Source organism: Lichenostomus cassidix, chromosome 1Ab (genome assembly GCF_008360975.1).
Source record: "Lichenostomus cassidix isolate B80296 chromosome 1Ab, HeHo_3.0, whole genome shotgun sequence".
In the NCBI taxonomy this organism is placed as follows: Eukaryota; Metazoa; Chordata; class Aves; order Passeriformes; family Meliphagidae; genus Lichenostomus; species Lichenostomus cassidix.
The window spans coordinates 7,796,128-7,821,374 of NC_139481.1; the positions used below are offsets into that span (position 1 = coordinate 7,796,128).

The 25,247-nt window shown below is 40.5% G+C and overlaps 1 protein-coding gene and 1 long non-coding RNA gene across 2 annotated transcripts in view; one reads left to right on the forward strand and one right to left on the reverse strand.

Annotated features, from left to right (window-relative positions):
• RIC8B (RIC8 guanine nucleotide exchange factor B) overlaps positions 1-25,247 on the forward strand; it is a 26,302-nt gene continuing 1,055 nt past the window's right edge. The window contains exons 1-9 of the mRNA XM_085049679.1: positions 1-172; positions 3,185-3,232; positions 6,110-6,718; positions 9,265-9,359; positions 13,813-13,966; positions 14,289-14,384; positions 16,642-16,786; positions 16,937-17,081; positions 18,027-18,146. Coding sequence (XP_084905805.1) covers positions 56-172; positions 3,185-3,232; positions 6,110-6,718; positions 9,265-9,359; positions 13,813-13,966; positions 14,289-14,384; positions 16,642-16,786; positions 16,937-17,081; positions 18,027-18,146 — 1,529 coding nt within the window. The 5' untranslated portion in view covers positions 1-55. The remainder of the gene's footprint in view (positions 173-3,184; positions 3,233-6,109; positions 6,719-9,264; positions 9,360-13,812; positions 13,967-14,288; positions 14,385-16,641; positions 16,787-16,936; positions 17,082-18,026; positions 18,147-25,247) is intronic.
• The window catches only part of LOC146442870 (uncharacterized), a 10,195-nt gene continuing 5,060 nt past the window's right edge, over positions 20,113-25,247 (reverse strand). The window contains exon 3 of the long non-coding RNA XR_014849481.1: positions 20,113-20,299. This is a non-coding gene — a long non-coding RNA (uncharacterized LOC146442870). The remainder of the gene's footprint in view (positions 20,300-25,247) is intronic.

Here is a 25,247-nt window from a genome sequence, read left to right on the forward strand (position 1 = left end):
GGGGCGCGGGGCGCGGCCGCGGCGGGCGGCGCCGGGCGGGACGGGGCGGTCGGGCATGGAGCCGGGCGCGGAGCCGGGCCCGCAGCTGGTCGCGGTGCTGGAGGCCGTGGAGGGGTGCGGCGGCGGCGGCGCCGAGGCGGTGGAGCGCGTCCTGGCGCGGTACAACGAGGAGGTAACGGGTCCCATCCCCCTCCGCCCCGCCCCGCCCGCCATGGGCAGCGCCGCCGGCACCGTCCCGCTGCGCCCGGGCTCGGCTCTGCGGCGGATCGCGGCGCTCCCCGCCGTGCCCCCCGCCCTGCTGTGCGCTCCCCGCCCGCAGGCCGTGCAGGGCACCGGGAGCCAGGCCGGTGCTGGGGGAGAGCAGCCTTGCCCGGGAGCACAAAGCCCTTTGCGGCTCGGCCCGGCACCTTCGGGCTGGCGTTCTGCCGCCCGGTGTGGGTTAGCGGCGGTCGGGCTGTCAGAGGAGCTATTGCATAGCGTGCGTCTGCCTCACAAGTCTTTAAACCCACATACAGCGTTATGCAGAGGCTGGACGGAATGTCACTGCAGTCTCTTGGGAAGCTGCTCACCTGCCGGAGGTGCTGCCCTTTGTCACCGGGAATAGAGGCCTTGCAGCGCGGGACAGTGACCGTGCGGGGCAGGGCTGTGACACACCTCAGCGCAGCTCCCCGTGCCTCTGGCCAAACTGAGCGAAAGGGGAGGACAGCTTAGGGCAGGTTGAGCTTTTAATGCTGGCAGGTATGCAGGAGTAGTAAGTGTATGTTTGATACGTGTGTGCCCGTCAGGAAGTGAAGGGGTTTCCTGCTAATGTAGGGAGGTGAAAATCAGAGTGAAGATAGATGTTGGGTGGGTTTGATATTGTTTTCCCCCCTCTTGACACCTAGATTTTAGTAGAGCAGTGTAGTCCATTCTGAAGGATCAGCTGTCAGGTGTTTGTACAGGCACTTGTGCGACTGGTATACAAGCCTGTAAAGCTGGTACTGACTCACAGTTTGGCTTGGGATGTAATCTAAATGCAGTCGTGTTGAACTAACTGTTGACTGAAATTTAGGAATCTGTTACAGGAATGAACATTCAGACTTTTAGTTAAAGTTTCCTAGCTGTGTGATTAGGGGTGAAGCCAAATGAATGTGGATTGGTGTGTGGGTATTCTTCAGCCTCCAAGAGGTGCCTTGAGATTTGCTGTCTTAAGTGCAATATGTTTTACATCTAACAATGGCAGTACCTGGTGTCTTGAGCTTGTACAAGAGCCTTGACAGAGGCTGCCTTTGTGCACGTGAAATTCAAAGGTAGAGCTTGATGCAGCTGCAGGGCACTTTCTCTGAAGGACTGGCAGATCAGGACTTCATGAGACACATCTCTTTTACCTTGCTGACCTCTGAGGTACAGAGGAAGGATTCTGATGGAGGAAACCTTTTTACGTCTGTCCTCACTCTTCCAAATGACCCTGTGTTAAATGTGTTCAGTCAAAAAGCATGCACAAGCATAATTGCTTAATTTTGCTGTACTGGGTTTTATGCCTTCTCAGCAGCTTTTCCAGATGAATTATTTAGGCTTGAGTTGAATTCTCAAGGACAGAGTGAGAGCTCATGCAGCTTCTATTCTGACATTTCAAGTATTTGAATGAAGTCTTGGAGTTAAATGTGTAGCTAAATACTTCTTTTGGAGTGGGATGGGAAACTTCTAATAGTGTCTCAATATGCCATTGCTCTTACTGTATTTTTTGTTAGAACTTTTTAATCATATTTCCTGCATCTCTTTTCTGTACACTTTGTTACTCACACTTTGTCTATGGGCCAGCAAAGACTGAGCAGAGTACTTCAGGTTCCAGGGCTTTAGGTGTCCTTGGGTTTTTTCCAAATAACAAATTATATGCTTTAATTGAAAAAAAAGGATGGCTGACGTGTAGTTCCAATGTGCAGATGGCTATAGAATAACTGTAATGAGAGAAATTAGTAGGTCTGTTGGTGCTTCTCTGTGCTCTCCCGTTTGCAATGATTATTCCAAATCTCTGTTCCTCTAGTGCTTAGGCTTCTTGCTCTCACAACATTGCTTTTGTAAATTTGCAGAAACGTTCATGTGCAAACATAAAGGTTGCATTCTCTTGATTAATTGCTATCATTTAATGCTCACCTGCTTTTGACTGGCATGTTGGTGAGCTGCTCTGGTTCCCTTGGGAGCCCTGTAAGAGAGAGCAAGGGGATTATTTGCTTACTGTTGGGAGAGGGAGTGACTTTCCTACCATCCTCAGGGCTCTACCTGATGTTGGTAACCTTTGATGATAGGGTAGATGTCTGAGATCTTTCTGTGCAATTGTGAGCTTGAGTTGTGAAAGGTGAGAGGCCCATGGATGTGCCAAGGAAGGTCACTTCTGTTTTCCAGTCACTTGCATGATGTAGCAAGTTGCATATTGGAAGTAGAAGTTGAGATTTTTATTTTTTTTTTTTTTGGAAGCTGTTCATCATGCTTGATCACTTAGATTGGAAGTTTTAAAATGTTAAGAGAACTGTCTGGTATTAGTGCTGTTTTCTTTGACTGTCAAAATAACTTTTGCCATACGAGGAATATTTCACTAATAGCCTTCTTCACAGATATAACACAGAACTAGACTCAAATGTGATTTGAAGTATTTAATAAGAAATAATTACTTGTTGTTAGACCACATTTGTCTTGTGTTTAACACAAGAGAAACACATACCTTGGTAAGGTGTTTTGGAAATTGCCAAAACACAGAAATTTATTTGATTTGTACTACTTGTTTTCTGGGCAAGATGATGCTGTGCTGGTTCTGCTTTGGGACACTCAGGGCAGCCAAAAGCTTGTAAGCAAGATCTGCTTGGGGAAGAAGCAGAATAATGAGGTATGTGTGAAACACAAGGCTGTAGCTCACATTTTCACCCTGTCAGTTGCCCTGTGTGAGGTGGTTGACTCACATCAGAAGCTCATCCCACAGATAAAGGTTTGCTCTGCACCAATAGTAATTGTGGAACTCCTCACTGGAGTCCCTGACTGAAGCTCTTGCTGTTGGGGAGGATGGGAAAAGGACTCGAGTTGGCATGGTTATAGCCTCATTATCTGAGGCTGGGTTTAACCAAACTCCTGAAGTTTTTAATGGTTTTGCAGGTATTACATCCTCAGCAGCTGCTGTGCATGTAACAAACACAATTCTTGTCTTTGCTTACAGAATCGAGCCACGTTCAGATTCGATCCTGCAGATGAAGACAAAAGAAAGGTGAGTAAATTAGGCTGTTGAGCTGCACACCTCAGTGTAGGAGTATGAAAGAGTAAAACTCTCTTAACTTAGCTGCCATTCTGAAATGGTACAAGCAGTTAGTATAAAATAAAGAGCTGAAGTGAAGCAGGCTGAACCCTCAAGGAATACAAGTATACACCTTCCCTCCCCACCCACATCTGTCCACAAAGACTAGGCAAAAATTTGGCATGGCCTTCTCAGGGGAGGTTATCTAACTGTCCTATTATTCAGCACACTGGATGATCCATGTTATATAAATGTTGTCTTGACTTCCAGAGAAAATGGAAGTTTTAACTAACATTTCAAATATTCTTGGGCTTACTTTCTCACTGCCTTGGATGCTTAGCTCTGAAACCTTATAGGAACTTAAACACAGAAACTAAGAGTTGTGCTCCCCTTTGCTTTCCATCCCCTCCCCTCCACCCAGCCTGATCAGTCTGTGAACAAAGATGGTGGAAGATAATGGAAGTAAAGAAATTATCCCTTTTGGCCCAAAGCCACACAGCTCTGTGGCTGAGCAAGGGAGAAAACACAGCTCTCTTGTATCTCAGGAGAGGTTTTTTTCTACTGGGCTGTGTTGCTTCTTAGCATCAAGACTTTATGCTATCAGGGTAAATGATCAAAATGGGTCAATAGTTTTATTTGTAAAAATAAGGTGACAAATGGGTTTTTATGGCCTTCCTGTTTTAGCACAAGATCTAACATTACAACATAGACAAAAGAATCATGTGCATTGCTCTGTGTTAATCTTACCATTAACAGAAAAGTTGAGAAATCTTGAATTTCAGAGAAATTACTAGATTTTACAAAAAAAAAAAATTAAAACTAGAAACAGCCTTGATTCTGTGAAAAAGTATATAGAAAAAACTTCTTCCTGTACTATGATTGATGAAAGTCAAACTGTTCTGTGGTTATTGAAAGAGAACCCCCAACAAAGTAATGTTACAATATTGCAGTGATTTAAAGGGTAGCAATAAAGCCCCTGAAACTAGAACAATCATACATGTTGTGGAAGGGAGAGGTACCTTCCTGTGTGAATTTTCACTTGCTTTCATTTCCAACCCAATAAATGAAATCTGTGTCCCTTAGTTAATGCCATGCTAATGGCCTGCAGGGTGGTAGAAAAAGCACCACCTAAAGAAAATGAAAAGCATAATAATGTTTTTGTGGTCACATCTCTTCCTGTTTCTCTTCTCTTCTCTTCTCTCTGTGCATCATTTCCCTTGTGCTGTCAAGGCCAAAACAGAAAATGTGAAAATGTGCTGTATGGCATTTGGTTTTAGTTGTCTCCAAGGCAATTTCCTAACAGGGTGAATCTTCAAAGCTTTCCATGGGTAGCTCTGCAATTATAATCAGACACTCTAGCTTCTCCTGAGCTGCTCTTGGCACTTGGGATCAGCCAGCAGTAGTTTGCTGTCACAGATATCCTAACTGATTTTAGATTCTTTTTAAATCACTTTTGATGTCTCAGTGGGTCTAAGTCCAGAGACCTTTGTCAGCAGTTCAGTTGTAAGCAGGTTGCTAAGTCTCAAAAAAAAAAAAAAGTTCTATTTAATGTCCATCTTTAGTACAACTCTTCAGAGTTAAGACTATGCTGCATTTCACTATGATTTAAAGCCAAGAGATGATTCTATATTTTCTAATTAAATTGCATGTATTTTACTGTATGGAGGGAAGGTTAGACTTCGACCTCTCATAGCAAGTCAGCAGGAGCTTGCTGCCCTTTGGGATCTCTCCTGCAGTGCTTTTGACATTTTGCAGTGACACTTCCATAGCAGCAGGTGAGTAAAAACCTTACAGAAAAAATAATTTTAAAATCAGGCAGAATTTGAGAGGCTTGGTCTCTTTGTAATCAAATGAGTATTCAGAATTTGGATAAACTGTTACAGACCATCTTGTAGCAGCTGATACCAACAAGGAAGACAGTAACTGCTAAGTCTAATTGAAAAATGCTTAAACACAGAATAAAATTACATTTTTCTGAAGTTCTGTGAACTGTCCATTCAGTTCTGTGTTATTCCTCAAAACCAAACAGACTCCACACTTCAACTTGCAAAGCAGAGTTAATTGTATGGAAAACTCTCTCAGCAATAGAAAGTGAACTCTTGTAAGAAGTTGAGCTGTGACTAGGTAATTTGAGTGTAGATCTAGACTAGGTTATTTTATGTTTCCTAGGCAATTTAAAAACACTTTAAAGATGCCACCTTCAGAAACATTTAGTGCAGTCTAGCATACCATGCTTAGGTCGGGGAGTTGTGCAGATTTGTGTGAACAGCATTAGGTTAAAGTTGAGGAAGTCTGAGAACTCTGTAGTTGAGTATCTTTTTCCAGCCACAGTAAGTACCTAAATGCCTGTACAGGTGGTCAGATGTGGGTTTATAGTTTTGTAGTGTCTCCAATATTCTGATAAAGATTTCTCATGTTGCCTGTGTGATAAGAGGTGAAGCTCATTCCTTGTTTTCAAACTCTTACTGGATTAGTCTAGTCAGGGCTGTGGAGATGCAGTCAAGATCTTGGGTTTTTTTTAATCTTTCACTTCTCTCTAGCTTTGTTACTTTTCTGGAGTTTTTAGTCCTGATACTGTAACTGGCAGTGGTGGGGAACAGCTGCCATTTTGGCTTAATGCTTTTGTAAATGTTGATGTATTTGGATTGTATCCACGAGGAAAGCTGCTTTTGGTGCTCTCTGGAGGCCTTTTGTAACAGTTCCTATTTTGAACAGCTAATATGGAATACCTAGTTTCTCAAGTCAGACAAAAACTCAAAAGTTATATGGATGTTCAACAAAGTAGTTTCTTACTGCCACCAATATTTTGACACTAAAACTGTTCCCCTTTTCTTTGTTGTCTTTGCCTAGAAACTGTGTGAGGGAATTCTAAACATCCTTGAAAAAGACACCAAAACTTCATGTCAAGCTGCCTGCCTGGAGGCCCTCCGGATTCTCTCCAGGGACAAGAAGGTTTTAGTGCCTGTGACCACAAAGAGGAACATGCAGATCCTTATGAAACTAGCAAAGCTGGACACTGAGGAAGATCCTTTGGAACGAGTATCTGAATTTCCTGTGATAGTAGAAGCCTTAAAATGCCTCTGTAACATAATTTTTAACAGCTCAGTTGCACAGAAGCTCAGTTTGGAGCTGAACCTCGCGGCGATGCTCTGCAATCTGCTGCAGAAATGCAAGGAGCAGCAGCTCGTTGATGACATTAAATGCTTCAGTTTGCGTCTCCTCTTCCTGCTGTCACTTCTGCACACAGATATCAGATCACAGCTGCGGCAGGAACTGCAAGGGGTGCAAGTTTTGACTCAGGCTTTGGAGAGCTCCCTGAGTGTAAGGTGGACAGAAGAATATAAAGCGGCAGAAGATCGTGACAGAGCTCCTCTGTCTTTGCAAGAGACAGATTGTGCCATTGAGGCACTAAAGGCTCTATTTAATGTGACACTTGACAGTTGGAATGTCCACAGCGAGGTAAGACTAAGCTGAAGTGCTTTTTTTGATGGGTTTTGTTTAGCCTGCAAGTGCCAGCAGGTAGACACACAAGAGGCAGTTGTTGTTCCTGTTACAACTTGGGCAAAAAATCTTATCTACACATTTTCTGTGTGATGGGAGAATAGGTTGGCTTGCATAATGCAAGTTAAAACTGTATGTTTTCAAATACAAAAATGCAAAAAATACTGTTTTTAAGTGTGCCAGATGGCTACATCTCTGGAGGTTGTGGACTATAGCAATAAGGTAATAGAGCTGAGAGGACTCCCTAGTTTTTATCTGTTTTACAGTAAGTACATCAACTCACATTTTTAACAAATAACTCTGACAAAAAATGGTACTATTTTTAATATCTTTGTCCCATGCTCCCAACACCAGCTTTGGACTTAAACATGATCCTTTAAGATGAGATCAAGTACAAGAACCAAATACACTTTCATTGTTATGTCTTATGAATAAGGTTTATCTTTGTTTGTTTTCCTTATGACATTGGATTTCCTTAGATAACTATTAAAAAAAACTATTTAAAAAAAAGCTTAGTTTTTTTCCTTAGATAACTATTCTTCCTATGTCTTGCATCCTTAAATTTATAAACAGAAATTATAAGGATGACTGAATAACCTGAGTCTGTGCTGCAGCAAGGGAATTACATAGGGCATCTTTCTTTTTAGTCCACATCATATTGTCTCTAGAATAGTGTTATTTACTTTCCACTGGACATTGCAAATATGCAGCATATAAAGCTGATCAAAATTCTACAGTGGTTAAAACTTGCAAATTATTGTTCTCTTTAGTGCATTGGACTAAACAGCAAATAAGACATTAATGATAAGGAATGTAAAACTTGAGAAAAGTCTGAAGTTTATTCTTTGCTTTGATGTCTGAAGGATATGCTAAATAAGATATCCTGAAATTTCAGATTAAGTGACAGAGGGATCAGAGAAGCTAACACTTGGAGTTTCAAGGAAATATATTCTGTTTATATTCCTGACTTAGACCCTTATTAAAAGCATCTTTAACTCTGTCAAAGTTCTTTGCATAGACACATGAATTTTTTTAGAGGTATAAAAGCATGTAACACAGCTATATGGAAAACTGGAAAAAGAAACTGTATTACATGTTCACCTCTTGAGAGGTAAGCTCTTGACATCTGGAAGTTGGTTTACTCTTACAAAATAGTGAATCTGGAGAGATGTAAAGCCCAGCTCACTGCAGGAAGGCAGGCAGGAGATGGCTGCACACAGTTGTGGTTTTATCTGCTGAGGTTTCCTGTGGCTGCTGGCTATGGGATGAGGGAGGTTTTGTCCTAGAAATCTTTTCTTCCTTGAAAAGCCCAAACATGCATGCAGCTTTTTTCTTTTTTTTTTTTTCCTTTTTCAATGAGAGTTTTAGACATCCCAGGGTGGAAGAAGCTTATTTTGTATTTCAAGCTAAAGCTTAGATAATAACTCTTTACTAGAAAGTCCTAAAAGCAGAGAACCTTTAAGTTAAAGGACTTTTTTGTGGCTGTTAGCTGTTAGCCAGGTATGTTGGGTGACATTCTGCTTAGTGAATATTCCAGTGGCAATTGGAATGCTCTGTAAGAGTGAAAGGTGTTAATGCAGCGGGCTGAAGATGCAGAATTTGAAGAGATTCCAAAAAGCATAACACATGGGAAATAAAAGGACAACAGAGAAGTTAGACATGTGGGTAGAAAGCTAAACAAGATCCATCCTAATGTGGAGAGAACCATTTGAAACCCCAATATTTAATGACTGAAGATGATTTCAGAGTAGCAAAGCCAGACAAGAGCTGCAGTGGTACAGTTAGCAGATTTGGATGCTGATGCTACAAAGGATGCATTGGGTGCTTTGTACCAGGTCAAACACTCCAGAACATATGGATGCCAAGAAGAGCTGATAAAAAAGGGTGAGGACAATGATACACAGTGAAATTGTTAATTTTTGGTGTACTTCTGTGTGGCTGCTCTCAGGTGGGACATCAGAAGGGAGGATTGCTTGGAGAGAGCAAAAGTAGGGCAGATAAGGTTGCTGAGAAGTTATTAATGGAATGGAGCAGAGGTGTCAAGGGAGCAGAAGCAAGGGAATTAGAAAAAGAGAGACTGGGTGGATGGAATGAAACTTGGCAGCCAAAGGCCTAAATGAGGAGAAGACAAATTTGATGAAGAACATACGTAATCTGGATGGATGAAGAGGTGGCCTGGTGCAAATACAAGAAGGAAGAGAGTGGTGTGTTAGGAATAGTGGTATGGAATTGAGCAAACACTTTGGGTTTTCTAGTAGTGAAGGCTGATTGAACTAGAAAAAACTCCCCAGTGACTTTTACAAGGCCTAGTTCAGTCAGCTTATAAGAGTTATGTAGCATTAAGCATTCAGTGAACACTAAGGTACAGTCCTTTTATTGATAGGGATGGATGTTGTGATCTAATAGGTATTTTCCATCTTTAATTTTTATTATTCTAGTGACCTGAAACCCTCACTTGCAATCTTCAAAATGAAAAAATATCTTCATCATTTATATTTATATAGAATGAATCTCATCAATTTCGTTACATGGCTGCCATCCTTCGACACTGCTTATTAACCACGGGCCCTACTGAAGAAAAAACTGAAGAGTTGCACAGGTTGGTAGAGCTGCAGAACCAATTCAAGTTCAAAGGCTTTTGTTTGGTTGGATTTCCTAAGTAGAAATTACTTTGCCTAAAATCTGAGGTGGAAATCTGAGAAAAAATCAAAAATTGTTAGTCTTTTTTTGATGAAAGCTGTTTTCCTCCAATATTGTTTAAACATGTCCAGTTTTCCAGAGAGAAAGAGGCTGGCAAGATTGTTATTTTCTATCACTGATAATGAAGCTCACCTTCATTAAATTTTGTTTTTATGTTTGTGTATGTATGAGGATGAAAATACATATGGAAGTTCTAAGGGTAGTTCAAATTGAAGTGGAATGCAACTTCTGTTGTTTTGCACAGAAGCTGATGGAAACACTACATTTTGAGATTTCTGTATGTAAGTTTTGCAATTCTGATGGATTGGGGTGAAAGTAACAAGTTGATATTTTATCCCAGTAGTTCTAGGCTGCTTTATTGGAAGTACAAATATTTTTTCCTCGTAATAATATTTTTTTAAAGATGAGTGAATCATCTTACAGTTTTAGGTGTGTGATTTGGTTTTTTTTTTCTCAGTCCTGCACCCAACTGTTACATATTGGCAGCATTCAATCAAAATTCAGATTATTTGTGGCGTGGTGGTGGCTCTTTGTTCAGTGTTACTGTTCTTTCTCCATGTCCCCCTTATTTTTACCAACTAGGTCAGCTGTTCACTGGGTCTGACAGTACAGTAGCTTCTCTCAGCAGTGAAATGTTGCTATTTTCTTCTGTTGTTCTAACTGTCGGATCTTTTGAAGGTCTTCTGAACCAGTCTCTGGGAAGAATGATACAGCTTTTCACACCCAGCAATCTTGAAAGTGTTAAATTACCTTGATTAAAATCTTGGAAAGCTCTTAAAGATCAACAGTCTTAGTAGATGAACACTAAAATCCTACATTAGAGCCTTTCCCAGTTGGTGCAGACTAGTTTGGAATAATTTAGGATACTCTGCAGTTGTTGCCATGACTGAAGTTAGTGTTGTGCCCTAAAGGGCAATTAGTGTTTTCTCTTTGCTGCTGCTTATGGTGAGTGCTTTGTGCTCTCAGCTTCCTTTAAGGGAGGGACTGGCAGGAATAAATTCCCTACTGCTGGGAGAATTTAACAGTTTTGGATAAATTCAACAATTACGAGAGAGCTGCAAGAATTATTATACAGCTGCTGCTCTTCTCAAGATCTGTTTCCTTGTCCAGAAATCTGACTAGTCTGATCACCCTGTTAAATATATTGCCTTGTAAAAATTTGATTATCTTGTGCTATTGCAAAAGGATGTAAGTTATGCAGATCCTTTTGGGTTTAGCTTTTGCAAACACTTGCAGATGAGATCCAGGAAGGGCTTTGCATAAAGAAGTAGGCAGCTGTGAGGAAGATGTAGTGTTGGTGTGATTTCTGTCCTTACTTTTGCTAGTCACAAGGATTATTTTTTGTAGCAGTGCTGCCCACATGCACCTTATGGACACACCAAGGCAAAGCAAAGGCTCTCCATGATTCTGAGAGGGGGAAGCAGGAAAGAAATGAGTTCACACATCACTGCTTTGAGCACTTCAGTTCCCCCTTCTCCAGCAGACTCAGTGTTGCACTGCATCAGGCTTTCTGCTCTGCTGAAAAATAACTTTGTCCCTCAGTTAGCAAACTGTGGCTGGTTAAGGTAGCTGAAGATAAAGAATGCAAGTTTAGCACTGTTGTGTGTGGTATTTAATCTTGATTTACATGCTGCAAGAGCACTGTGCAGGCTTTGACTGTGTGATTCAAATATTTCAGCCTTTTTGCAGAACCTGTCTTTGAAATCAACAAGGATGCAATAAAAGCTAAAGAATTGAATACACTTTTCCACCAAATCTGTTCATCACAAGACAACTCTGGAATAGAAAAGCTATACTCAGAAGCAATGGCCTGCAAATCCTCCAAGGGATTGGGGCTGCATCAGAGGGGCCCCACTGCAGTCTGCTGATATATTTGGGCAAGCAAAACTTTAATTGCTGGTAGGAGCTTCACTGACAAATGAGTGAACTGTTGTTAGCAGTCTGTAGCTGAAAAAGAGAGGCTGTGTAACCATTTGGGCTGTCCAGCATGACTCTGACCATGCAATCTTTATTGCTGGAGATGAGGTGTGAGTTGGAGAGCAGAGCACAACTTCCAGCTCTGCTTTCTGCCTGCAGCCTATCAGTAAGGCAATTATGAAAACTGTGTTAAAAATAAAATAAAAATAAAATACAAACAGCGTTGAATGCAAAATAAACTTTATGAAGCATCAGGGAGATATAAATATATTTCTTAGGACTGCTGATCACTTGTACTTCCCTAAGTTTGTAAATCTGCAGAACCTAAGGTTCACTGAAAGCTTTGGGCAGCCTGTTAGAGTATATCCTTTCAGTGCCTGTGCTCTGCATGTGTAAGCTGAGGATTTATTTTAGGTGAGCAGAGTGTTGGATCCATGCCCTGAGCCATGATGTACTGATTGTCAGTGTGACTATAGCTAATAAAAAAACAGAAGCTACCCATAAAAATATCTTAACTACTTTAGTCCCCAGTATTGTCATTGTGGTTCTGTTGTGTCATTACTTAATGTTTGAATATGAACAGCCTAAAGTACCACATATTAGAGTGAGTGTTATTTTTGCCCACTAACAAGGTTTTAATCAAGGCATTCAGTGTCTCTAAATAGGCCTTTGCTTCTGAATTTGCATATCAGGAGGGGGCTGGGAGCATGAGTGGGTGGATGTCATGTCCCAGTGATTAATGATCTCTAGGAAGCCGAAAAGGGGAGAGTAATATACGCAGTATTTCTACCCCCTGGAGTAGGAATGCAAACACTATTGTGCATATCTGTGCATAGTCACTGACTTCCTGGTAGCTGGAGAATTTCATACACTCCTCTGCCACAAATAAAACTGTCAGTGGAGTGACAAAGATCAGAAAGCCGGGCTTCATTTATTGAAAAGAATAGCTCAGACACAGTGATCCAGAAAATTAATTTTGTAGGTGTTTGGGAACTTGGTTGTTTAATAAGAAACTGGTAAAAAGAGAACTTTTGATGAAAGGCCTGAAGCCACCAAATATTTGTTGAATTTCAGGCTGTTTTGTTTCTGACTATTCCTGAATTATTGGAGAGGAATAACTTCCGTGATCTAAAAGACATATCTTGAACAGGAATTAGAAACAAAACAAAGAGAACAAGCATTCCCAGAAGTAATAGTTGTCTGAATTTCAATTGCTAAAAGAGCAAAAGAGAGATGGCACAGTGTAGAACAGCCACCCAGTCTGATCAAACCAGAACCAGCACATTTGTTAGAAATCCTGTTACGGTCTGATTGCCATGATTTGCTTTCTCTTTGACTAATTCTTTGTTAGAATTGTATTAATTACTTAGAAACAGAGGGCAGCTTCTAAGTAGATGTTATTAAAAGTCTTAAATTAAATAGTTTGAAAAGTTTTCTCTGTTCTTGGAACACTTCACCAGTCCTTGAAAGATCAGTGCTCATTGCTTCATTGATAGCTTTGAGATCTGGATGGGTAAACCTGAACAGTTTTTTGTACTATTTCTAAACACATGCATTTATAAGTTTAGTTGGACACCAGCAAGTAAATAATGGCAGAATTCTAATTTTTGCAGCATCTGCATAATTCCTCCCAGTGTTCAGGAACAGCACAAGCTCAAGTCTGTACAATGAGAGCAGGGTAGATAGCAAACCCAAGGCATGTTTACCCCACGAGAAACCCTTGCAAAGTAAATCCCACCTTACTCCATTAAAGAGGAGGGAGGGACCCTGTGGCCTAATTTCAATCACTTAATGGCTCTCTGGAAATGCTCCTCTTTGTGTGTTGTAGAATGTGAGGACTGCCAGTTACTGAAGGGCAGTGCTCAGTAAATAAGCCTCAATCTGGTTTTAATGTGTTAAAAACCAGTATTTCATACATACTGTAAGCTAAATAAAAATGAAAATATTTCAGGGAACCTAAGAAATGCCCACCCTGTTACAGCAGGAGGAAATGTTTTCTGTATTGTATTTTGTCACATTAATGATGCTAATGTCGATGTGTGGTAAAATGTTTGAAGTTTCAAGGAGGAAACAAACTCTGACCACTGCAAATCAATGTGAGAGTTCCCCCTGCTGTCCTGCAAGATCAGCTGCTGTAGCTTGCTGCTGGAAGCTGAGCCTTATCCACGGGCTGGGATACTGTGGGGGCTGGAAATAATACTGCACTGCTGATTTTGGAGCTTTTTGTCTTCCTTTTTCCATGTTTGTTGCAAGAGCCAGCACTCAGGCAATAATGCAGGCCACCTTTGTGAAATCCCAGAGAGGAGAAAATAAAGCATTGTTTGAGCTGTAGGGCCTCTTTTTGATTGCAGTTGTACAAGCAGTTTATGGTGAATTGTATTCTGTTTTTAATTCTTTCTTCCAAATGAATAATGAATTTTTAAAATCTGTTTCAGCAACGCAATCAACCTCTTAAGCAATGTTCCTGTTTCTTGCTTGGATGTTCTTATTAATCCATCGTCCCAAGAGGAAACAGATATAAAATACAACGGTATGAATATGGGAGCTATTCAGATTTTACTGGATTTCATGGAGAAGAGAATAGACAAGGTATGGGCTGCAGGGATTTTTCACAAAAGGGGCCTCTTTCACTAAAGCAAAAAGTGCACATATATCAAGCTTCATATAAACCTTTCAGCCAGTACTTAGCAGAAATATGGATATCCTTCTAGATTGTGAAACACCTCAAAATAAAGAAGAAATTCCTGTGAATATCTGAAGTTATTTTATGTGTGTCTGAGGATGAACGTTTGGTTCTTTGTTTATGTAAAGTTCATATTTTGGCTGTCATAGAACTGTATTGAAGTGTTCATAGAATTTGAAAAAGAATGTTTGCTCTTAAATGTTTTATTTGTATTTGGTTTTATTTTAGGGAAGCAGCTATAGAGAAGGTCTGACTCCAGTTCTCAGTTTATTAACTGAATGCTGCCGAACTCACAGGAATATCAGGAAATTTATCAAAGCTCAGGTAACTAAAATATTCATCAAAATTTGAATATGAAGCTAATGGTAAACTTGGAGGTTTGTACATCAGTGCAGGACAGTGCTATAGAAATAATTTTTCAGTCATATAAATCAATACATATTATGGCCTGAATTCCATGATACATTTTGTAGAGCTGTTAAATAATAACATCAGGGATATTGGAAAGCTGTGAGTCACTGTGCATTGTGTGAGACAGGTAAAAACTCTGTAAGGTCTGTTCCCTGACACCCAGCATGTAAAAAACATTTCAGTGCAGTTAATTAAACATTGCAGAGCTGTGTGGTGGCCAGTGAGAATACAGGTGTTTTGATTGGCTCTGCTTGAGGTTTAGTTTTAAGGCACTGTGGGGAGGTTTTTTACAGGGAAAAAGATTTCTGTGCCATGGTTAAAGATTTAAAGAATCTTGGTGGTTGAGTGTGGTGTTTTCTGTTGGTTTTGCTGCTTTTCCTGAGGTCAGGTGGAGAGAAGTTAAAAGACGAGCAGGAGAAAAAATTGCTCCTCTGGTTTCTGCTTTCTTTCTTCTAAATTGCAGTGACTTTTTAGTTGCATCCTAGATGCTGCTCCCAGATCAAAGCTGTGCCTGAATTCTTAAATGGAGTTTAAAATGAAAAAGAACATATGTTTTCTGCCTCTTTCATCTATACCAGAAATGTGGATTTGAGGAATTTAAGAAACTCGTTCGTGTTGTTTGTTTTTGTTCACAGCAATTCATTTTTAGCACACTTTGCTGATCTGTTAACTAAAAAAAAAAATGGTTGCAGAGCCAAGAGTTCAGAAGCTAGAAAAAGAAGTTGTTTGCATGTTTTTACGACATCTCAATGTCAGGATATAATTGCATGCTGACTCCTACCACAGGACCACTGCCTCATATAGTGCAGAGAATGGATGGATGTTGCTAACTGCATGACTGCATGTTTGATATTTTGAATTACCCTCATTGTTAACTGCTGCCCTCAGGCTTTATTTATTGTGTGCTATTCAAATCGTGATCTGAAGACAGGATGATTGATTTCCTCATGGACTGTCCTATGGCACTCATCACTGTATTAGTATTAGAGTACTCTAAAAACATTAATTCATTCTTACAACACACTGGGAAATGGCAGTCATGGTACCATCCCCATTGGGGGGAGTATGCAGGGACAAAGTGAAATGTTTCTGCTAATTGTTTGAATACTCAGTTTGAAAAAGACAGGGTCTGTTTTATCCAAAGTAGTCAGTAGTGTAGCAGTCATGTAAGGATCAGTTCCCAGTGAGTCCAATTTCAGTAGTAATTGTGCTGTAACTTTGCACAGAACATGACACTTTACATTACATTAGACACCTGGAAGACAAAGGACCTGCAATTTCTTATGACAATAGTGACATACTTCGTTTTATTCCCTAGTAAAATACTGAAGATACATAATTCTTATTAGAGTCTTCAGATTATTAAATATTTCATATTATGGCCCAGATTTGTTTGCAGATTGTATCATATATCCTGTGAATGTGAAAAAATTTACATAGATTTTGAGTCTTAGGGCATCCACACAAGGAGGCAGAAGTTAGTTTCCCAAAAAACCCATCATCCATGCACCTCCTGCCTTTCTTGAGGGTTGAAGTTAACAATAATAATGACCTGTAATGAGAAAATAGTGTGTTTGAGGAAAGGTTAAACAGTGATTTTTCAAAAATATTTCTGGAATTTAGCTTGAGCTTTTAAAAGTGTTTTCTAGTTGAAGTATGCCTTTATACATAGAGCCCATTTTGAAAATTAACTAGTAGAAACTTGTTGCAGAACTTGCAATGTACTTATTTTCCTGCTTTTTCATTAAGCATATCATTGTTCTATATAGACTGCACAGCATTTTAACAGTGTAAGATTCCTCAGGCTGGTATTTCTAATATTTTTACCAGATACATGAGCAAAACAGAAGAAACAGAGAGCATGAGATTATGGCGGCCTGTTGACCAACTCTTCTGGGACACCTATTTGTGCTCATAAACTCCTAATAACTGTATTTTTAAACTCTGCATTTGAGACTGATTATATTTCTGCCCAAAATGAGAAAGAAAACTTAAATACATGAAGTGAGAGTCACTACTAACGCATGCAGGCATAGTTGTCTGATTTTATTGCCTTTTTTTTTGAAGGGCAGAGTATTTTTTCATTGGGTTGACTACATTTGTTTTTGCAAGTATCAAGTAGATATTTCCATGCATTTTATGCTTTTCTCCCATTTCTCCTGTGCTCTAGGTCCTGCCTCCTTTGAGAGATGTCTCAAACCGCCCTGAAGTTGGCACAACAGTGAGGAACAAACTCGTGCGCCTCATGACACACGTTGACCTCGGAGTAAAGCAAATTGCAGCAGAATTTCTTTTTGTTCTTTGTAAAGAGAGAGGTAAAAACTGCTTTTCCTTCTCCCTTTTGTACAAGGTCTTGCTGTAGTTGGTCTCTTTGCCTCTTGCTGTAACTCAGTTCTTGCAGCGCTCTGGTGGGGTTTGTTGTGGAGCTGATTACAGCTGAATAATTTTCTGTGTCCTCTTTGCAGTTGATAGCTTGTTGAAATACACAGGCTATGGGAATGCAGCAGGATTGCTGGCAGCCAGGGGGCTGCTAGCAGGAGGTAGAGGAGATCATTGGTACTCAGATGATGAAGATACAGACACAGAAGAATACAAATCTGCAAAGCCAAAGTATAGTATTGTTTTCAATTCCACATGTCCTGTTGCATTTTGGGGTTTTTTGACATAATTTTTTGGGGTTTTTTACCTTTTTCAGAGAGGCCAGTTTTGGAATTATATATGCTTATATTAACTCCTACCTTCTGCTGATTTCATGGTCTAATTATTGAGAAACCAGCCTCTAAGAGTGACCATCATGTAGTCAGATATGGTTACAGGGGGAAAAAATCACTATGGGAATGATTTAACATCAGTCTGAATAACTACTTAAAATGCAGGTGTGGAAAGAGATTTTTAAGAATCTGATAGTAAAAAAATACAGTAACAAACTTAGCAAGGATGGGTTTTGTCTCAGATTTTCAAGGAACTCACATGAAGTTGCCAAGCTGCTAACTATTGTTTGTGGGATGTATCTCTGTAATGGAGAAAGTAATGGTGTCAGATATGGCTAAAGGTTTTAGCCAGAACTTGGTTAAAAAGGAGCAAGCCAGGAGGTCTAGTTTCAATTTGGATCTAGTTTCAGATTGCCTGGTACTAAAATTGTCCTAAAGAATCAAGTGGGTCTCATATGTAAATATGGAAGGAGCAAAATAACTTCTATAGAAGTCATGCATCAGGAATCCAATATATTTGTTTGAAGGTTTCAGTGACCATGTAGGAGCTCTATTGATCTTTATTAATTGTTCCTTGATGGGTTCCAACAACAAGAACCACCAGCCTGTGCATTTCTGGGTACTGACAAGACATTAATGCAGTGAATCAACAAGAAGGTGGTCATGATTCCTGAGAAAATACTGTATAAATGTGAACCTTGGCTATTTATAACAAAAACTTTCATGTGGAGTTCATGCAAGTCTTGTTGGTTTCTGTTAGTTCTTCCTCTTTCCTGCTATTTAGAAGATAGAAAATGTACTTATTGCTGCAGAAATGTAAACTGTATTGTTTTTTCACCTCCAGCATTAACCTCATCACTGGCCACTTGGAAGAACCAATGCCCAATCCAATGGATGAAATGACAGAAGAGCAAAAAGAATATGAAGCTATGAAGCTTGTCAACATGTTTGATAAACTTTCCAGGTATTGTATTGCAGCTGCTTTTGAGAGGCAGCTTGTGTCCTGGCTCTTTACTAAGGTCTAGTACTTCAAAACAGTCCTAGAATGAACTTCTTGGCAGGATTAGGACCACTTTAAATGCAGAGAAAAATCCTTGGCACTTCAAAGAAGAGAGTGGTGTGTTGCAGGACTGTAGAGGAAACCTCTTTTGGAGAGGAGTGGGCAGAGTCAGGAAGATGTGGTGGTGAGGGAATCTGCCTCCTGAATAAATAGGCTGATGGTAATGAAGAGAATTTCTTATTTTAAAGTATGGGACACAATCTAGGCCCAAGGCAAATGTACTTATTTTCCCCAAGTTAATGAGCAGCATCTCACTGTAGTTACTTATGTCTGCTGCTTCTGTGAAGAACAAATACAGTGTGAAAATAGTTGTTGTCAGAAACAATAAATTGTATAATGGAGCAATTAAAAGAGAATTTACAATTAAGATTTACTGTGGATTTATTAGGTTAAGTGTGGACTGGATTACAAATCAGCCTTTGTAATTTGCTTCCTGTGATTAAGGTAATGCCATGAAAGAAATGGGTGCTTAGTTGTGACCTAATGGTGTTACAGCATTGATACAGAGAGTTGATCTTTAGTTTATAACTTTCTTTGTACAAAAGAAAAGAGACCTGTGCTGTTATCTGTAGCTTTTTTCCCTCTTTGGCTCAATATTCTTAGAATTTACTGTGTTTTCTTTCCCCATATTTCTAGGCATATAGGAGTGATTGCTTGTAGGTTTTTTTAATTCATAAGCAAAGTTCCATTCCTGAGAAACACTTATGTAATACTAATTTGCCATTGAAGTGAGCTGTAGGAGGTAAATATATCAGTGCATCCATTCTTCAAATGTGGCAAAACTCAACAGCTAAAAACCTGCTTGTTTTGTGAGAGTCTGTAGATAGTCAAATAACAAGATCTATTGAGAGAAATTCAGCAAAACCAGTATTTTTTATATCTCTGTTAAAGATTAGGACTACAGCAAAAGATACAGGAGAATCTGGATTTTATATTCGCTGTCAAAAACTGAATTACCAGCAGGATTGAAAGCAGGGAAAGAACTTAGAACAACTGATCTGAGACTGTCAAGTGTATTTTTTCACACTATTTGTATGGGAAGCAAGTGTAGTATGTCATAGCCTTCTTAGTAAAGAGAAGAAAATGCAATGCACATGTAATCTTAATTGAACTACTTTGTCAAATGGAATCATTGCTGTGTAAGCCAGAGAATTAAGAAGCTGAGTGTCAAGGGTACCACAATGAAATGACTAAATGGCCTAAAACGTTTTTTGAAAGAAAGATTGAGACTGCAGATAAGCTAAGACTGAAGCCAAGTCAGTTGCTGTCAGTGCAGCAGTTACACAAAAACTGCCCATGGTTCCTGTGGCACAAGAGCCCTTTCAGCTGGGAGGGTGGGAGGCACCTGCTGACAATGACTGAGCAGCTGCTGCCCTGTGTCCCCACTTATCCCTTGGCAGCAGCAGTTCTGTCACCTTGGGCTCTCTGTGCCACTCACACCCACCTGCAGTTCCTTCTGTAGGACTTGCACTGCTCCAGGGCTGGGACTCTTTGTTTGTTTGTTTAGTGTTGGAGTTACTGTGGGACAGTGTTGTTGATGTGACCCCTTTAGGTGCTGTGCTGACATGAATAAAATCATTTCACTCTTCTTCCCACACTTTTTGTTTTACTGAAAAATGAGGGAGGAGGGAGATGCTGGCAGGAAGGAAAAAGAAAGTAAGGCTTGGATTGGGGTGTTTTCCATGAATGTAACAGTGCAAGTGTGGCCCTTGCAGATGTTAAAGAAAATGGGAAGCTGACACTTGTATACAAGGAGTTAGTGACACACTGTTAGTAGAGGGAGTCCCTCCATGGTTTTGGAATACAGCACTGGTGCTCCCTTTTGTGTTGGGAGTTTGCAGACTTACATCTGTGTGGAATGCTCTTCTTACCCTTGGTTTGCACCCTACAGATGCAAAGCAGAAGTTGCTTGGTTGGGGTTTTCAGTTATTCTAGGGTTTAAATCGTGCTTTGAGGCAGAGTGCTCATGGCAGGTTTCCTGTTTCTGCTGCTCTCAGCTGTCATCACAGGAGGGGAAATGTGCCTTAACAGGTTCAGTTTGATGCACTGCTTTCCTTCTAAAGGGGAGGAAGTTGAACAGGAACTAACAGCTTCTTCTCATCTTGAACAAGTTTATATGACTCTGTGTAACCTGATCAGGAGCTTAGAGTAAACTGGTGTGATGTACAGCAAAACAGGTTTGCTGAGCTCACTGGTATTGTCCCAGTGGTGGAAGGAAACTAAGCTTTAAACAGCTGCCACACTTTTCCTGGAGAAAAGTATGGAAAAAAATGTTGAAGGACCAACAGACTTGCTTCCCTCCCTGACTGATGAGGATAATCAGGCCAGTCTGTCACTGGGGTGCTCCAGATTTGGCTTTGACTGGCTGAGTATCAGAACTCAGAAAACAAATTGGCAAAGCAATACTACATTGGGAAGTTCTAGCCTTCATGAATGGCTGCTGCATGCTTACACTGTACCCTTTGCAAAGGTTTATTGAAGCTAGAAGTACAAAGGGACATTTTTCCCTCGTCCCCTATGCCAGTGGATTTTTGCTTTTTAAGTTTCTCTTTATTTTTGCTGCAGAAATTTAAACTTTTTAAAATGTGGTGATGTAAAACCGATCGATGCTTTTGGTCGTTTCAGGTCATACATCCATTTTCTATTCTGTTAGGTTGATGGGGTTTGGGCCTGTTTGTGGGATAATTGACCATCAACAAGGCTAAATTAAAATTAATCACCCAGTTCTGATTTCACAAAATACCTGTAGGAAAGCTGGATAGTACTGTAAACCCATTTCCCCTGCCCCAATATTTTGCCACATACTTGGCTTCTAAAAAAGCTTTTCTAGAAATTAGTCTTTTGTTCAAATTTGGCTGGATGAGATTACTTTTTTAAATCATTAAATATATACCAGTTATAAAAAATAATTGATTACTTGACAAAAAAAACCTTGATTACTGCATTTCTCAGGAGGTAAATATATTACTTAGGCTGATGCTGGATGCCTGAACTTGGCCCTGATGTAACTCTGTGGGTTTTGTCTGCAGTGTCTTGTTTGTTCTTTGAGAATTATTTGGTGACTGTAAATCAGTGTCCTCTGCACATGATGCACATCTTTGAGCTTTGAAAAACTCCTCAGAGCTGCAAGGATTTAACTCAGCCTTCCATTTTTTTGCAAAACATCCAGTTAGCCACCTTAAGTCAGTGTCGTGTGATATTCTGTCTATATAATAGATTATTGGAGATGGTCTGTGTTAATTAAAATGTCTGGGAAAAATGCTAACATTTTTTCTATTATAAATGGTAGGTAGAATTGTATATTAATTGACTAATTTAAAATGTCAGGATGCTTTTTCCAAGCCAACCTTGTATTAATAGCAAGAATCCTTTTGCTGATAAAATGGTCTCCAATTATCACAGCTTGGGTTTTGTTGTACATTGACCAGCAGTCAACAAAACAAGTAAGAGAACCTGGCTAAATAAGGTACCACACTCATTAAAAACCCAAAATTAATCATAGGATCAATGAAGAAGGCAATGCTACATCGAGTTTGGTTTTTTCCTTCCCCTTTCTAATCATAGGACAAAATAATGTTCCCTGAAAGGATCGGAACTATTATGTACACTCAATTATGAGGAGGTGAATAGGTCCCCAGCATGCTGTTTTATCAAAGGGGCAGCCTGGTGTTTCCATGATGGCTGTTTGATTACAGACACCATCATTAATTCTGTGTGGCACTGCTGCCCTGCCAGAGAGAGTCACCTTTCCAAACAAGGCAGTGATTTTTGAGTCGTTATCAAGCTAAATGGCAAGCAGGAAGGCACAACTTGTATAGATATATTTGAAGGGACTCTTGGGAGATCTGGAAGTGGAAGAAGAGAATGCATTTTACCAACTCTTTAATTATGGTGTGTTTCTAAGTACACTTGAATAGAATGCTTTGTTTGCACTAGAAAAACGAGTGTTGCAAGGTGCATTGGAGTATGTGGAAGGTCACATAAGGATGTTCAAACATGTATAAATCCACACATTGTGTGCTTGTATGGATCTTCATGGATATGGAGGAATTCCCACTGCCATCTACTGGGCTGAGGCCAGTGATGTTCTGCCCTATAGATGTACTATAAATACAGTTTCTGGACAGTGAACTGTTTTCTGAGGCTCTGTGTGTCAGTTCCTGGCCTTTCCCTTCCCACCTTGGACAGTGAGGCATCCTCAGGTAGCCCAGGGTGTCAAAGCACAGTTGAGGTCTCTGAGCAGCCAGAGCTAAATGGGCAAATTGCTGAGGCTGGCAGGGCTGAGACCTTTCCTGCCAGGTAAGGAGCAGCTCTGTGGGCTTTGGTGGGACTGAAGTTCAGCTGAGTGGTGCAATCCTACCCAAAACTGTTATTTAGCAGAAACAGTTGTGATCTTAGGAAGCTGGCTTTGTGGGCAGCCCAGACCTTTTCATGTTTGTCTCCCTCTGTCTTTTCCCTCTTGAAAACCAGGAATGAGCTGGTGTGGTGTTCAGAGCTTGCAGCCAAGTCTTCACTGGCAAAAGGATGCCACAGTTAATGCTATTTTAGGACTAGAATGTGGTTAGTAACAAAACACATTCTCCTCCTGCTTCTCTTCCTCCTTCCTTTGGTGGCTTAGCATATTTCTGTCTTCTCACAGTTCTGTTTCACTGGGTAGCACTTGCCTGGGGAAGGATGTGTGCAATTCAGCCTCCTAGCACAGAGAGCAGCAAACCCCTAACATCCATCTTCCATCCTCCTCAGGGCCTTGCAAAGCTCATGCAGGAGCAGAGAGGTACTTGATACACATCCTGGTTATTCTGTGCAAGGTGAGCTCAGCCTGGCTCCCATTGTTAAAACCTAGAGCTAAAGCAGGATGTGAAAGTGAGGCTGGAAAAGGGAATTCTCAGAGAAAGAGCTTTGCCTTTAGAATTGACTCATGATGAGATAAGACTTCTTGACAGTATTTAAAGACATAAGTGTTGTGAGGAGAGGGAGGCCCCACATTGAGGAACCTTGGGACATTGTTTTCCTGTGTTTCCCTTGTTCATAAACAAATTCTTTATATTTTATTAACCATTATAATTTATTTATTACCAACAATAAATGGTAAATTACTAGAAAATGATGTGATTCCATGACTTCTGGCTGCAATATTTAATGTTGCAATTTAAGAGTACGCTTTGGGATTTTTAAAACAAAAGTCTAGGATCCTTTCAACTTAAATGGCAAGCAGTGGGGATTTTTGTTCTTCGTGGCTCTATTTTTGCATTTTAGAGAATGCTTGTTTTGTATGATGTTTAAAGTTTGAAAGCCAAAAAGACCTTACATGTATAGGGTTTTTTCTCTATGGAAAAAAATTTCTTTGTATTAGACACAACTCCAAAGCACTCCAGCTTTGCCTTTGGGGGATCCCTACAGCAGGCAGGGTTCTGGTCCTCTTTGGACTCCAGATTTGTCTTTGTGTTCTGAGCCCTTTCAATTCTGATTTCAGGTGTTGTTTGGATCTCTTTTCCACACATCTCCAGCAGATTCTCCAAGAGTGCTGCCACTTGGGCAGAGTCTGCACACTACAGATTGCATTGCCAGGAAAGAGACTCCCTGGCAGTCCTAAAGTCATGGCAAGCTCTCTCCAGCCTGTTTAAAGATAGATCCTCCTCTTCCTCACACACTGAGGGAGAGCCTGGCCTGTGCTCTTTGATCTCTCCTTGCAAACCTGTCCTGCAGCTTCCCACCAGAGCTGGCAGCCAAACCACAGCAGTTTCTCAGGTCCAGTTTCTCATGTGGCATCTGCGAGTTGATCACTGCAGTATCTGATGGCCACATCTGCACAAACAGCTGCACTTCTCTAGCTGGTCTCTCTCTGACACCTGATTTAACTGCTCCTTGACTGTGCAGTGTCTAGCACGTTCCTGCCATGTCAGAGATGTGCCTTTCTCCTGTTGCTGAGGTGCATCAAGGTTGGATTGCCAGCTGAGCACAGGGAATTGCTGTCCCTTGTTCAGCCAGGGTAAAGTGCAGAGCAGGCAGAGGGTGGTGAGATGCCTTTGCTTCCCCACTGAGTGATGCAGTTTTATTGTCTGTGGCTGGGCAGGGTGGCAGATCTATGCTACATTGACAGTTTTACTGGGCTGCCTTTCAAGCAAGGGCTAAATTAACATCAAACCTCTGCTCCTTTATTTAAGGTGACTCCTGAATATTTAGAGGTATTTTCCCCCCTTTTTTTTTTCAGCATAAAATCAAAATGTTATCTTTGCCCTTACAGCTTTTGCCATAATCCACATATAAATGAGGTGATAAAAAGTAAGGATTAAATAAATCTTTGCTAATACTTTTTGATTGGCTTAATCAATAATTAATCATCTCTTAGACGAGGCTGTAGCTTGTGGAGTAGATATAATTGGATTAACTGCTGAGCGGCCTTTGGAGCTTTGAAGAGATTAAAATGGCTGTAAATCCTGTAATTAAACTGCCACAAACAAAAGCAATAGTATTAGAATCAGTCAGCTTTTTTTAAATGAATCAGCAAGTCCTTAACACAGCCCTAGCAGTGGTGTAGGCAGGGTCTGTTCTCTTAACTGATTTATTTCCTTCAACAAGATGAATATGTATCAAAGCATTGTTTTAATTGCCTGGGAATATATTAGCCAGAATGGCAGGTGAAATTTTGGGAAGAACTGGCTGTCAGAGAACTCTCAGAAGAAAAGCTAGTTTGTGCATCCAAAACAGTGAACCTGCACCTTGTCTTGAGCCTATTAGGCACTGACTTTTCATGGTGTCTTTAATTAGCTAAGTAGGTTTGGCCCCCATGAATGAAGTCTTTATCTGTCCAGCTCTTCCCCTCCCACCTATTTGGGAAGGTTTTTTGTGCCTTTTTCCTCAAAACAGAGGGCTTTAGCAGAAATAACTTCCTTTTCAAAGCTCATTATGTGCCAAAGCATATACTGTATGTGAGTGCATTATCCACATGTGAATTGATATGTGTGCCCATGCTAATCTGGACTCTTTCTCCTCAATCTCTCGCAG